The sequence below is a fragment of the Argopecten irradians genome, chromosome 9 (genome assembly GCF_041381155.1).
Source record: "Argopecten irradians isolate NY chromosome 9, Ai_NY, whole genome shotgun sequence".
NCBI lineage: Eukaryota > Metazoa > Mollusca > Bivalvia > Pectinida > Pectinidae > Argopecten > Argopecten irradians.
This window is the reverse complement of record NC_091142.1, coordinates 29650715-29662513: the sequence shown is the minus strand read 5'-3', so window position 1 is coordinate 29662513 and position 11799 is coordinate 29650715. Positions and strand designations below refer to the sequence as shown.

At 33.9% G+C, this 11799-nt stretch overlaps 2 protein-coding genes across 2 annotated transcripts; both read left to right on the top strand.

The window, feature by feature from the left end:
* Window positions 1-4: 4 nt before the first annotated feature.
* LOC138332020 (coiled-coil domain-containing protein 152-like) lies at window positions 5-1444 on the top strand. The gene is made up of 2 exons (XM_069279945.1): window positions 5-81; window positions 489-1444. The coding sequence occupies exon 2, from the start codon at window positions 507-509 to the stop codon at window positions 1299-1301; it is 795 nt and encodes a 264-aa protein (XP_069136046.1). The 5' UTR covers window positions 5-81; window positions 489-506; the 3' UTR covers window positions 1302-1444.
* Window positions 1445-5575: 4131 nt separating this feature from the next.
* On the top strand, window positions 5576-11553 carry LOC138332019 (E3 ubiquitin-protein ligase RNF185-like). Its single transcript, XM_069279944.1, has 5 exons — window positions 5576-5889; window positions 7723-7854; window positions 8176-8233; window positions 8600-8708; window positions 9071-11553. The coding sequence occupies exons 1-5, from the start codon at window positions 5741-5743 to the stop codon at window positions 9166-9168; spliced, it is 546 nt and encodes a 181-aa protein (XP_069136045.1). The 5' UTR covers window positions 5576-5740; the 3' UTR covers window positions 9169-11553.
* The last annotated feature ends 246 nt before the right edge of the window (window positions 11554-11799 follow it).

The window sequence follows — 11799 nt, the reverse complement described above, 5'->3', positions numbered from 1 at the left end:
ATAATAAAGCGCCATTTTACCCAGACAACTTCCTGTGAAAGTTTCGTTGCCGGAAAAATTTGATTGCATTGTTTCAGTATGGTAAGATCATGTTAAATAGGGATTTATGCTTTCATTGTTATTTGTACAACTGCAATTAGTGAATGGAAGATTGTTGCTTTTGTTAACTTTTGCATACCACTTAGAAATATTCAATTCATACACTGAGTCTGACGGACCAGTAGGAACGTGTGTCTGAGGCAACTGGAAGAATAACAGACGGCAACCACAGGGCCATGTATAGATCTAATTTCTATATGAAAAATATACATGGCCGTGTATTTCTGGCTATTTTTCATATAGAAACTATACATGGCCCTGTGCGGCAACTGAAGCAATAATCAGAAAGCAGTATTTATCAGTTAGTCCTTATTGTAACAAATTGTTTTCGTGATTGCGGGTTTTAAAATATAAGAATACAAGAGAAATATATCTGTTTTACTTAACAGGAAATTTTCTAGTCTACGATGGAGGAGGGTGACAAGTCATCAGCGAAAAGTCATAATAAAAAGTGTTTAGAGCTCGACTGTATCATTGACACATTTGATAACTGGCAGCTGGCTATCGTTGAATTGGTAAAGAGAAAATCTGAACTATCAGAGGAAGCAAAAAATGTCAAAGCAGACAAGGAAAGGTTGGAGAGGAAGATCGTCGAACTTGAAAAATCTGTCTCTGATCTTCAAGGAATGATTGATACTCTACATAAACAACTACACACTGTTTGTGACATGGATGAAAATATAAGAAAGGGTCAAGCAGAGTTAAGAAATAAAATAACCGAGCTCCATGAAGCAAAATCTGAACTACACACTGAAAAAATAAAGCATTCGAAGTTGATGGAAGAAATGCTAGAAAAACATTCCGAAGAAAAGAGCAAATTGATAGATTCAATGAATAAAGAAAAGAAAGAAGAGGTTGGAAAGCTGTATCAAATCATTGAACAGAAAAACGACGAAATTTGCGAGATGCAACAAAAATTGAATAAATCCATCAATGATAAGGAATCTGAAATCCTCAAAATGTCGATGGATTATGAAAATAAGTTGTCAAAACTGAAACAAAAGACATCCATTCCTCCTGCACAGTCAAGTTCATCGAATCAGGAGATTTTCCGAAAGAAGCTCCAGCATCTGAAAACGGAATACGAAAGGGAGATAAATCATCTCAAGTACGCTGTATCCGATCTCCAGGAGAAACTGGCATCACAAGGAAACACAGGCCGAATAACAGTGTCCTCCGATGGAAAGAAGAGAAGACTTTAGTTACAGTAAAAAGTACAAAATTTGAACAATATTCTGATGAACACGAGTCTTTGTTGTAATAACATTATATTACTGAAATAAGTTAAAGTTGTTTTAGATATCATTGTACGACAAACAAGTAAAATCATAACTTTAGAACGTTATCAGTGGATGTGTGCATTATTTTTTCTATACATATAAAATCTACCTTTCAGGTAGCTGACGCTCACAGCCACGTCTAGCTCTCACTAGTCGACTAAACCCACCTTATTTTTTTTAATCTTTTTTTTTTTTTGGGGGGGGGGGGGGGTCTTACCTGATAAAACTATTTTAGGCAAGAAAGGCCATTACTTATAATATAGTCAAATTTAGTGGACTAAGCTCGCACAAACTCCAAAGATCTGCATGCCGATAATTTGTTTAGTAAATGCTGAGTTTCATCAACACATTAAAAATGCATCTATAGGATACTGTTTTACAATTAACAAAAACAAACTGGATTATCCATTCCAGAGTTTACTATGAGGACCGTTTCAGCTGTAAACAATAATACTCAGACATCACCATGTATCTTTTTTTGTAGGCGCAGCATCATATACATGGACACGTTTAAGCATGTGTGCATTGGCGAGCATTGAATTAATGTTTTGATATATATTAACCGACGATGCGATTGACCTAGAACGAATATACATACCCGGCCTACTATACCTTTCGGCCGGGTACGAATTGGTCCCATGTGTCGTAGTGGAGCACTGCCTCCGAAAATCACTCGGGCATCGTTTTCTTTACTTTTTTGTAGGTTTCCAATTATTTTATGCGTATACATGCATTTACATATGATTTTTGTCCAAAACAAACATAACTATCATTCTTAATATCTGCCGTACCGCTCACAAGACGTTAAATTCACAATTTGTGGACTTGCCGTATAAATTCCCTTCAGAAAGACCTTCATATGTATTATGTAAAAAAATTATGCCTCGATGAGAATTTGATATATTTTATGTGGTTCAGTTTTATTGCCTAGAAGGTAAGCGATATTAAACAAGTACAATAAAAATGCAAACAAACGTTTTATAATGGTTTGCATAATCATTACTTTGCTCCATTAGCAGTAATATGCACCAATTGTAGCTCTAAAGACGACATCATTTTCTGTCAAAAAGTCTTTTGAGCTACAATATTGCAGCTACGATTGACCATGGTCTCTTTTTAATAGAACTGGTATAACCATAATGACATTGATTTGAATGGTCAGTCAGAAAATACCAACTTGTCAAGCATATGAAAAACAGCTTTACAAAGCACAAAGACTTTGGTAAAAATAAATGTATATCACTAGCATATGTTTCCATGGGCACTTTACAGTAAATTATTGAATTAATATTGAATATTAACATGACATCCATTGTATCGTCTTGCCGTAAAACAAAATGCGTGCACCTGTGATGAATTCTGGCAATACATATATATGATATATAGGCAAGTTATTTTTTAGGTGTAGGTCAAAGGTCAATACGTAGGTTAGATTGACAAAACTTCGGTACATAAACTTGCATGTGATACTTTAAACACCACTATAACGTCGCTAAAGCGGCTTTTTATTCATGATAGAGCCGAGAGAAGGACATTTTTCGTTTAAGCATTTTTTTACGTTTTTAACTCACAGTACTTTGATATTGGGTAACAAATGCTAAAAAGTCGGCATATCCAGTGGTTCATCGACACTATTTTTCATAAGTCAATAAATGATATATGAAGGTAATATTGAGTGCCAAAATTTTACGATAATCGGGGTTTGTCATTGTTATAGAAATTCATTAAAAACTAATGAAATGAAATTGCTCTATTTAAAAAAAAAAGAAAGAAAAAGAGCAAAACTGTAAATTGCAAGAAAACCCAAACAGATATGATGAAGAAGTGTATACCGTTACAGGGGCGGATTTAGGTTTTGAGGTTAGAGGGGGCGTGGGACAAAGCAAATCAGGCGAGGGGTCTGGGGGCCGCCTAGGCCCCCAGAAGCTCTCGAATAAATGGTGCAAAATCCTGCATTCTGAGGATTTCATGAACACATTTTCCAGAAAATAATTGAAGCCATTTATGGATGTTTATTTATGGTTTTCGTGTCAAGTGTCATATTTTTTATTTGAAGTTTTGATTTTTTTTTTTTACTTACAGAATTGCAATATCAAAATCTTAATATTTATATGGACTTAAGCGAAGAAGGGCGGGGGTCTGGGTGGGGGCCGCCTAGGCCCCCAGAAGCCCTCAAACAAATGTACACTTTTTCCAAAAAATAATTGAAGCCATGTAAAAATGTTCGTTTATTATTTTTGACGTCTAATGTCATATTTTGAATATAAAGTTACAGAATTGCACTGCCAAAAATCTGAATATCTATTCATAGAGGCACGAAGCAAAGAAAGGGATGGGGGTCTGGGGGCCGCCTAGAACGAATATACGTACCCGGCCTACTATGCCTTTAGGCCGGGTACGAATTGGTCCCTATATGTATCGTAGTGGAGCACTGCCTCCGAAAATCACTCGGGCACAGTTTTTCATACTTTTTTGAAGGTTTTGAAGTAACAGGGAACAATTGTAGCTCTAAAGAAGACACAATTTTCAGTCTAAAAGTCTTTTGAGCTACAATATTGCAGCTAGGGGTCGCCTATTGAAGGTTTTTATAGGACTAATGAAAGTGTATGTGAACTTTTTAACGATATAAGCTTTTACTTTTATACATTATCTGTCAGATTAGATAATTCATTTTCCCTAACTTACACAATCTTTATAATTCGTGTATTGGACAACGAAAGAAAAGAAGGCTAGTGGTCTTGTCTATGGCCATACGGTGCCAGGAACTATTGCTATCATCCTGTTTTCTAATAGGGAGCCTTTTGTCATGTGTATTAATTTTTTAACATCGTTTGCCTATCTTATAACATTATCGTTATAAAAAAATATGTTTTTATTGAAACAAAAAAGGAAGGCATCTGGCCATGGAGTACACCCAGACCCTAGAGGCTCTCATTTTCTGTCGCATTCCACTTTTTTCTTTACATACATTTTCTTAGGACAAATAAAAGGCTTCTAGAAGCATTCGGCGTCAGTAGTGATCTTGTAACTGGCGTTTTGAAAGTACGCACACATTTGTGAATTGATAGTCGGATTTAATACAGGACTTTAATGCTTATTCAAAAATGTGTAATATATCATTTACAACCTGGAAAACGAAGGGCATGACATATAGTCAACCAGCGAAGACTCATGGCCAGCTACAATTTCTTCCACCCACCCCTCCCCCTTTTCTTTTATTGCTAAGGATATCGAGATATAACCTGTCAATATTGAATATCAATGACAATAAATTATCTAATATATTGGGATTTTATCGGGTTTTTTTTTTTTGGAAAAAGTAAATACTTGAAGGGATTTACATTGTACCTTTTAAGCGATGGAGATAAAACCTAAACTTACACGAAAAAAAAATATATAATTATTCCATTGTGCCTGGATACAAGTATGTTCATGCATGTATGTACCACAAAGTCGAATACATTTAGATTTTAAAATGATAACATCAAACGGTAATGGTAGGAAATGGAGCTTTCTGTCTAATTCTCACTCTTTATCTAATTCCTTAATTTTTTCCCTTTCTCCCTCTTTTTTTTCTTTCTTCCTTCTTTTCCTTCCATCCCCTCTTTCTTTTTCCCTTCTTTTTCCTTTTTCTTTTTCTCTCTCTCCTATTTTAGGGGGGGCGTACGCCGGGTCCGCCCCCCCTTGAATCCGCGCCTGCGTTAAAAAGATAATACCAAATACTATGTTATTACACCAAAATAATTTATCTTTGGCATTTGTATTAATTAACTATGATACATTAGGCGCACAAGTAGGAATCGAGCGTAAAACTTATAAAAGGTGGCGCTGTAGTCGCATGATTATTTTAATCTATTCATGGAAGTACTGTTCCAATACGTATTATTTGCCGATTGATGAATTTGCACCAAAAACATTAACATCGATCGAGGGCGGCCTTTGTATTTGTACATCGGAGTTGTGTCGATATAAATTATATTATAATTATGCAGTTTATAAACAAACGATCCTGGATATTTCATATTAATTTGCACATTTTTTCATCATTTGATAATGTTCAACAGAAATATTGGAATGAATATTAAAGATGTCATTTCCAATTATATCTCCGATTATACACTATCTCTGGTTTTAATTTACTTGTCTGACACCTAGGATTTATTATCTCCCTTACCATGTTTATTGCGCATGAGTAGTAATACGTCAACACAGTAACTTCCGGAACTTTCTGAGGAAATCTTATTTTGACGTGACATGAGCATAATGAAGTAGAGATCCGAGTTTTGCCTTCATTTTGCGGAATTATGGCGTGTATAGCATAGTATCGTTAAAGAGTTCAGGTGTAAAACAGAATATCTAATATGGCGACGCCAACAGGAGCCGAGGGAGGCACCACGCCTCCAGGTGGAGCAGATTCCGCAGACACGGATGCAGGGACATTTTATGAGTGCAATATTTGTTTGGATACGGCACGTGATCCGGTTGTCAGCATGTGTGGACATTTATTTTGGTACGATTTATTGTGGTAAATTATTGTTAGTTTGAATTAACTTTATGTTTCATTCCTCATTTTGATATCTGTGACCAAAAAAAAGTGTAGTAGGATTGGACTGGGTTGATCCACAGGGACCTGGCACGATTTTCTTGAAACTAACAGTATATATATATATATATATATTATAGTATCAAGGGTATGAACTCGGCGGTCTAGATAAACTGACCTATTTTTTTAAAACAGAGATTATTTTAATAAATGGGTTCTATACAACATTGACGGATATCTTACCCTAAAGAGAAATAATTTTATTTCCATTGAGTGCTTGATGAATAAAATTGGCCAAGTATTGACGAAGTTATGGCTTGATGAATCGGTAAATTTACGAAAAAATTGCTAGGTAGACATTTCCCTGTCCGGTCGAAATGTCGTCTCGGCTCTAACGGGTACCTCAAAAACCAAGCCAAAATCACAAAATCTAAGCTTGTGGTGGTAAACAGTACCCATAACTGTATTCATCCACAATCTCCTTTGGAGGTGTCATGACCCGTACTTTGTAAAAACTCCATTTAAACATCGTGTAGCTCTGTTACATTAACCGTCACCGTAAATTAAATTATTTCTCTTTAATGTAAGATGTCCATCAATGTTGTATAGAACTAATTTATTAAAATAATCAAGGTTTAAAAAAAATAGGTCTGTTTTTTCCGACCGCCTAGTTCATACCCTTGAAACTATAATATATATATGTATACTATTGGTTAAAAATTTTCATGCCAGGTCCCTGTGGGTTGATCATCGGTGACTAGATAGCTCAACAGTAGAATATTCGGTTCCGTATTCGAATCTTGGTCTGGCCGCTACATTTTCTCCTCTCCTGTTACCATAGAATACCTACATGAAAATGTAGCTATTATTGTAGTGTAACAGTCTAACAGTAACAGTAGAAGAGAAGATGTAGCGGCCATCCTATGGTTCAAAACTGGCCGACCGGATGCTCTACAAATTGAGTTACCTTGCTCTTCACTGATGATTGGAATAGCTGGTGTGACAATACAATTAGGGGTTGCCAGTAGCTCAATCAATAGAGCATCAAGCTAGTGTTTAGAGGTCCTGCATTCAAACCCAAGTCTGGTCACTACATTTTCTCCACTCCTGTTACAAAATTTTCAAGGCTGCTGATCCCTGACGATTTTAAGCATTGTGAGTTCACTTAGCAGAGGATATGCAAACTTATGAGTTGTTTGTGACTTAAGTTATATATTGGTTGGTAGATCATCGGTGAATAAGTAGCTAGAGCTCACTACACAGAGCATACAGCTTGTATTCAGAGGTTCTGATCATTAGTCAAAACCCTGGACTAACCTCTTCATTTTCTCTGTACAACTTATGGTAGGCTCCGAGTCCTAAACAGGGAAAAATTTACTTAGCTATCAGTGGCGAGGTAGCTTAATCACTAGAGTAATAGCAAGATCAAAGTTTTTCTCCTTATGTAACTTATATGAAAATTTATGACTTTAAAAGTCAGTTTTTTACTTTAGTTTGTTTTGAGAATTACGGGCCAGGATCCGTAGCTACAGTACTATAGATAGCATTGGCATTATCTGGATCAGGCTTGGTTTCTCTGTGTTGAAGGACAAGTGATGACTTCTGTTTTGGCTGGGGCAATTTTCCTTACAGCAAATGGTAGAGTGTCAACCATATGACAAAACTGAAAGAATGACAAGTTCATGACCTAGCTGTTTTACTACCCAGCCGATCCCCAATTATTGATTTTGATTAACTTGATATTTAACCCCACTGATGTTTTTAAGAAAATAGTTTATTTATTTTTTTATATCAATATAGCTGGCCATGCCTGCACCAGTGGTTAGAGACCCGACCACAGAGACAGATGTGTCCAGTATGTAAAGCTGGAATTGGGAAAGACAAAGTGATTCCTGTGTATGGTAGAGGTTCCAGCAACCAACAGGACCCAAGGTAAAGCATGGTGACACACTGACAAACATACTGTCATTACAGTGTATTATGTTTATGTAACCCTGGTCAAACAAGTCGCATTATACCTCTCGACTAGAGAGAACTTTAAGCTTAATCAGTTGAGTTTAAGACTGAGATTAGATAGTAAACCAAAGGTTTTAGCACAATTTGATGGTTCAATATCTGAATAACCCCTTTACAAAACTTAATGCTGTACATGAATTATCGCTTCATAACTACTGCTAAAATATGTACATTTACAGTATTCAAGATTCCTTTTTCTCTATATAACTTTGAATCATTTTCCTTTGTTCTTCACAGGGAAAAACTGCCACCCCGACCAGCAGGTCAAAGATCTGAACCAGAAAATCAAGGAGGGGTATGTACAGACTGCATTGTTTTGTGGCAACTATAGAGAATCACTGTTGAATTTGATCAAAACTGATTTATATACGTGTGACATAGTCGCGCCACCTAACGCCAAAGTTAAAGTGACCTAGATGGACAGTATAGCCATCAAAAGCTCACTATAAACTTGAAAAGTAATGTTGTGTGTAGTTGTATGTGTTTATAATTATAATTCTGCATTTATTATTGAGATACTGTTTAAATAGTACACCTCAGGAATATGCTGAATATCTAATTAGCTAGCCAAGAGTTATCAGTATGATACTTTCAGATGTAAATTAATGTTGCCTTTCTTCAATTTTTTTTAATCTAATTTGTATTTACTTTATGAATATAGGGATTTGGTTTTGGAGATGGAGGATTTCATATGTCATTTGGAATTGGTGCTTTTCCTTTTGGAATTTTCGCCTCAACATTTAATTTTAATGATGGACGACCGGGCCCAGGTATACATTGAACTACTATTCAGAAAGGGAAAAAAATTCTTTTCATGGGAAAAAGAAACTGTGGGGACCTGTGAAAAATGAAATTGTTTGAGAAAATAAAATATTTTGTCACTTACAAAAAAATGAATTAGTTTTAACCACTGAAAAATGCATTTGTTTAATTATCAACTTGTAAATCAAAAGACAAAACTTAATATCATTTTGAACCTTTCCACATTTTACAATCAATGATTTTTAAAAAAAAACCCATTTTATTAAGTTAAGTCTCAGCCATGAAATACTTGACAGATTTTTTTTAGTTTATATAATTGTTTCAGTAAATTTCAATATCAAGTGTAAATTTTGATATTTCTCTGTTCCAGCCCCTCCTGGCTCACCACAGAACCGTGAAGAACAATTCCTGTCAAAAGTGTTTCTTTGGGTAGCTGTGCTCTTCCTTTTCTATTTACTTATTGCATAAAGGAAAATACAATTATTAAGGAAATGTTTTTCCAAGCGCAAGAATATTTGATAGCATGTAAGTGATGAATGCAGAGAGACTGGAAAATTGTTGACTTATTATGACATTTTTAAAAAAAATTTTTTTTTTACTTTGATAATTCACGACTTGTTGATGAAAATGTATATTTTCATTTCTATTAAAAAGTGAAGATGCAAAGAGAAAGCCTACTCTTGTGATTATTAATTATTGTCATTGTGATGTCAGTTCTGCCGACACAACATATTTGTTGCTGTCTTTAAATATATAAAATTAAATACTATCTAGAGTAGATCTCAGATTTTGTTCATGAATTACTCAGTAAGTGGTTATTGGTATATGTATAAACAGGTAGGTTTTCTATGTTTCTCAAGGTACATGTGTTGTCAAATATTGAATCCGGAGATTTCTGGATGACTATGTATTCAGATATATTCATAAGTACCGGGTACTTAATTTTATAAATATCTTATTTAGATGTGACAGTCACGCCTTTGTAAGCATTGGTATCCAGAGCTCTTTGATATTTTTTATTGAAATTCATGCAAAAGTAATTATTAAAAATGATTTACAGTGGAAGAACCTGCAGGTGAGCTTTTACATACCATCAATCAATCATTGATGATAAGAGTGCTTGTATCTTTAAACTGACAGCATTTTAAACCTCGGTCTAAGTTCGACAACCAACTCCAAAAAATCTCTTTGAAATGAATGCAATTTTTATATTGAAGTCATGAATACATATACTTGATATTCCATCATAGCATATTACATACAGAGTTAATTGCCCTTGCATTTAGGTATCGATTGTGATGTCATTATTTTTCTGACAAGTATTACTCTGATAGCTCTAAAATACGCAAAAACAGAATTTGAAAAATCATAATTCAACTTTTCAATTACTTTTATGGTAAGACAAAATGTGATGATGATTTAAATTACTTGTCTAATTCAACCTGGCTTGAAATTTGATTCTCTCGCATGTATTTTGAAGTATTGGTGATCGTTTGTTTTTGTGTATTAAACATTGTTTACCTTGATATTATGGTATTATAATGGTAATAAACAGTGCCAGATTTATGTTGTAACAGTTTGTGATTATAAATCTCCAACATTGAAATTCATTAACATTTAATAATGTTAACAAATTTTTTTTTTTTGTTATATTGTGTATTTTCCTTGATTTCTCTCGTTTGCCTAATTGGTCACAATTCAACTTCTTTTGGAAACTTTTTTTTCAGTTATCAAAATATTTAATATCGATATTAATTTTTTGTTATATGCTTTAGATAAATTCCAGCATTAATCTGATTAAAAGTGATCAGTTCATGGCTTCTTTGTTGCCTCCATTGCCTGATGTATATGTAGTACTCAGTAAATGAAGCCATGAACAGATGATTTTGATATTCAATACTGAATCAGTTGGGATGAATGGAAATTTATTTAGGGTTTACTTTTTTCTAGGTAGCCTTCAAATTGTATTATACTTTGAAACTTGTATATACTATACAACATTTCTTTGTTGTAATTAGTTTATTACCCTGAGAAGAATCCATTGACTTTCACAAAAGTGTAAGCAGTCAGTAAATGATTTATTCAGAGAGTACAAAATGATTTGAATAATTTTGTTCAGAATGCTACAAAAGTTAATTAATGCTTTTAAATTACTTTTATTAGTAGACACACTACATGTGTAGCACTTTGAAATTATTTTATCAATTTTGAAGAGGTGAATATTTAAAGATATTGTTTATTATTATGAACATATAAATTTTTAGGGGATACATTGTAGTAATACTCTTTAGATTTTAAAAAAGCTGATGACAAAAACTGTTCTGATTTGATATTCTGTATTTGCATATTACAGAGTTATCTGCCCTTGTGGTTAGGTATTAATTGTTATGTCATGTGTATGCGAGCATAACGTCATTCTTTCCAGATTAAAAAAAACATGACGTAAATTACGCTCACAAAATAATGACGTCACAATGGATACCTATATATTCTACCTGCAAGGGAGCTAACTCTGTAATACGCAAAGACAGAATATATGTCGGTGCATTCTAGAGAAAAACTCATTTTCCTGGAGGTTAAAGCAATGGTAGCGGTACTATTTTCTTTAATAAATTATTTGACCTTTTTATCATATAAATAAACTAAAAGTTGGACATATGAAATAGGAGTCTACTTTCCAAATTAAAGAAAATTTCTGGAAAACTTATGTAATATATGTCTGATGTGTACTGTAACATTGTGGCCCAATTTCCACCAGTTAGAGGCAAAAATGTATTTATTGATATTAGATATTAAAAGTATAATAATTGTTTTGTATTAATTGTTGCAAATAAATGATTTATGAAACTCTTATCAATATCTAATTGTTATTACTTTAAGTGAATAAAAAATGTCATGTATATAATTATGAGGTTAAAATTTCTACAAATGATATCTGAACTACTAATTAGATTATAAAGAACTTTACCTTTGCCCTTAATACAGGAAAACGATTTTGATACAAACATTTTTTCTTACGAAGGTAATGTAAGAAATCAGACCTTTATTCACTGAAAGGAAGCAAATTTCTTAATTTTAGTGACAGTGTCATTAATCTTT

What these genes read in the sequence shown, in the direction of transcription:
- LOC138332019 (XM_069279944.1), top strand. Translation starts at nt 5,741, where the DNA reads ATGGCGACGCCAACAGGAGCCGAGGGAGGCACCACGCCTCCAGGTGGA. An exon ending in ATGTGTGGACATTTATTTTG is followed by an intron (nt 5,890 to 7,722) that starts GTACGATTTATT and finishes ATATCAATATAG; the next exon opens with CTGGCCATGCCTGCACCAGT. An exon ending in TGATGGACGACCGGGCCCAG is followed by an intron (nt 8,709 to 9,070) that starts GTATACATTGAA and finishes TCTCTGTTCCAG; the next exon opens with CCCCTCCTGGCTCACCACAG.
- LOC138332020 (XM_069279945.1), top strand. Translation starts at nt 507, where the DNA reads ATGGAGGAGGGTGACAAGTCATCAGCGAAAAGTCATAATAAAAAGTGT.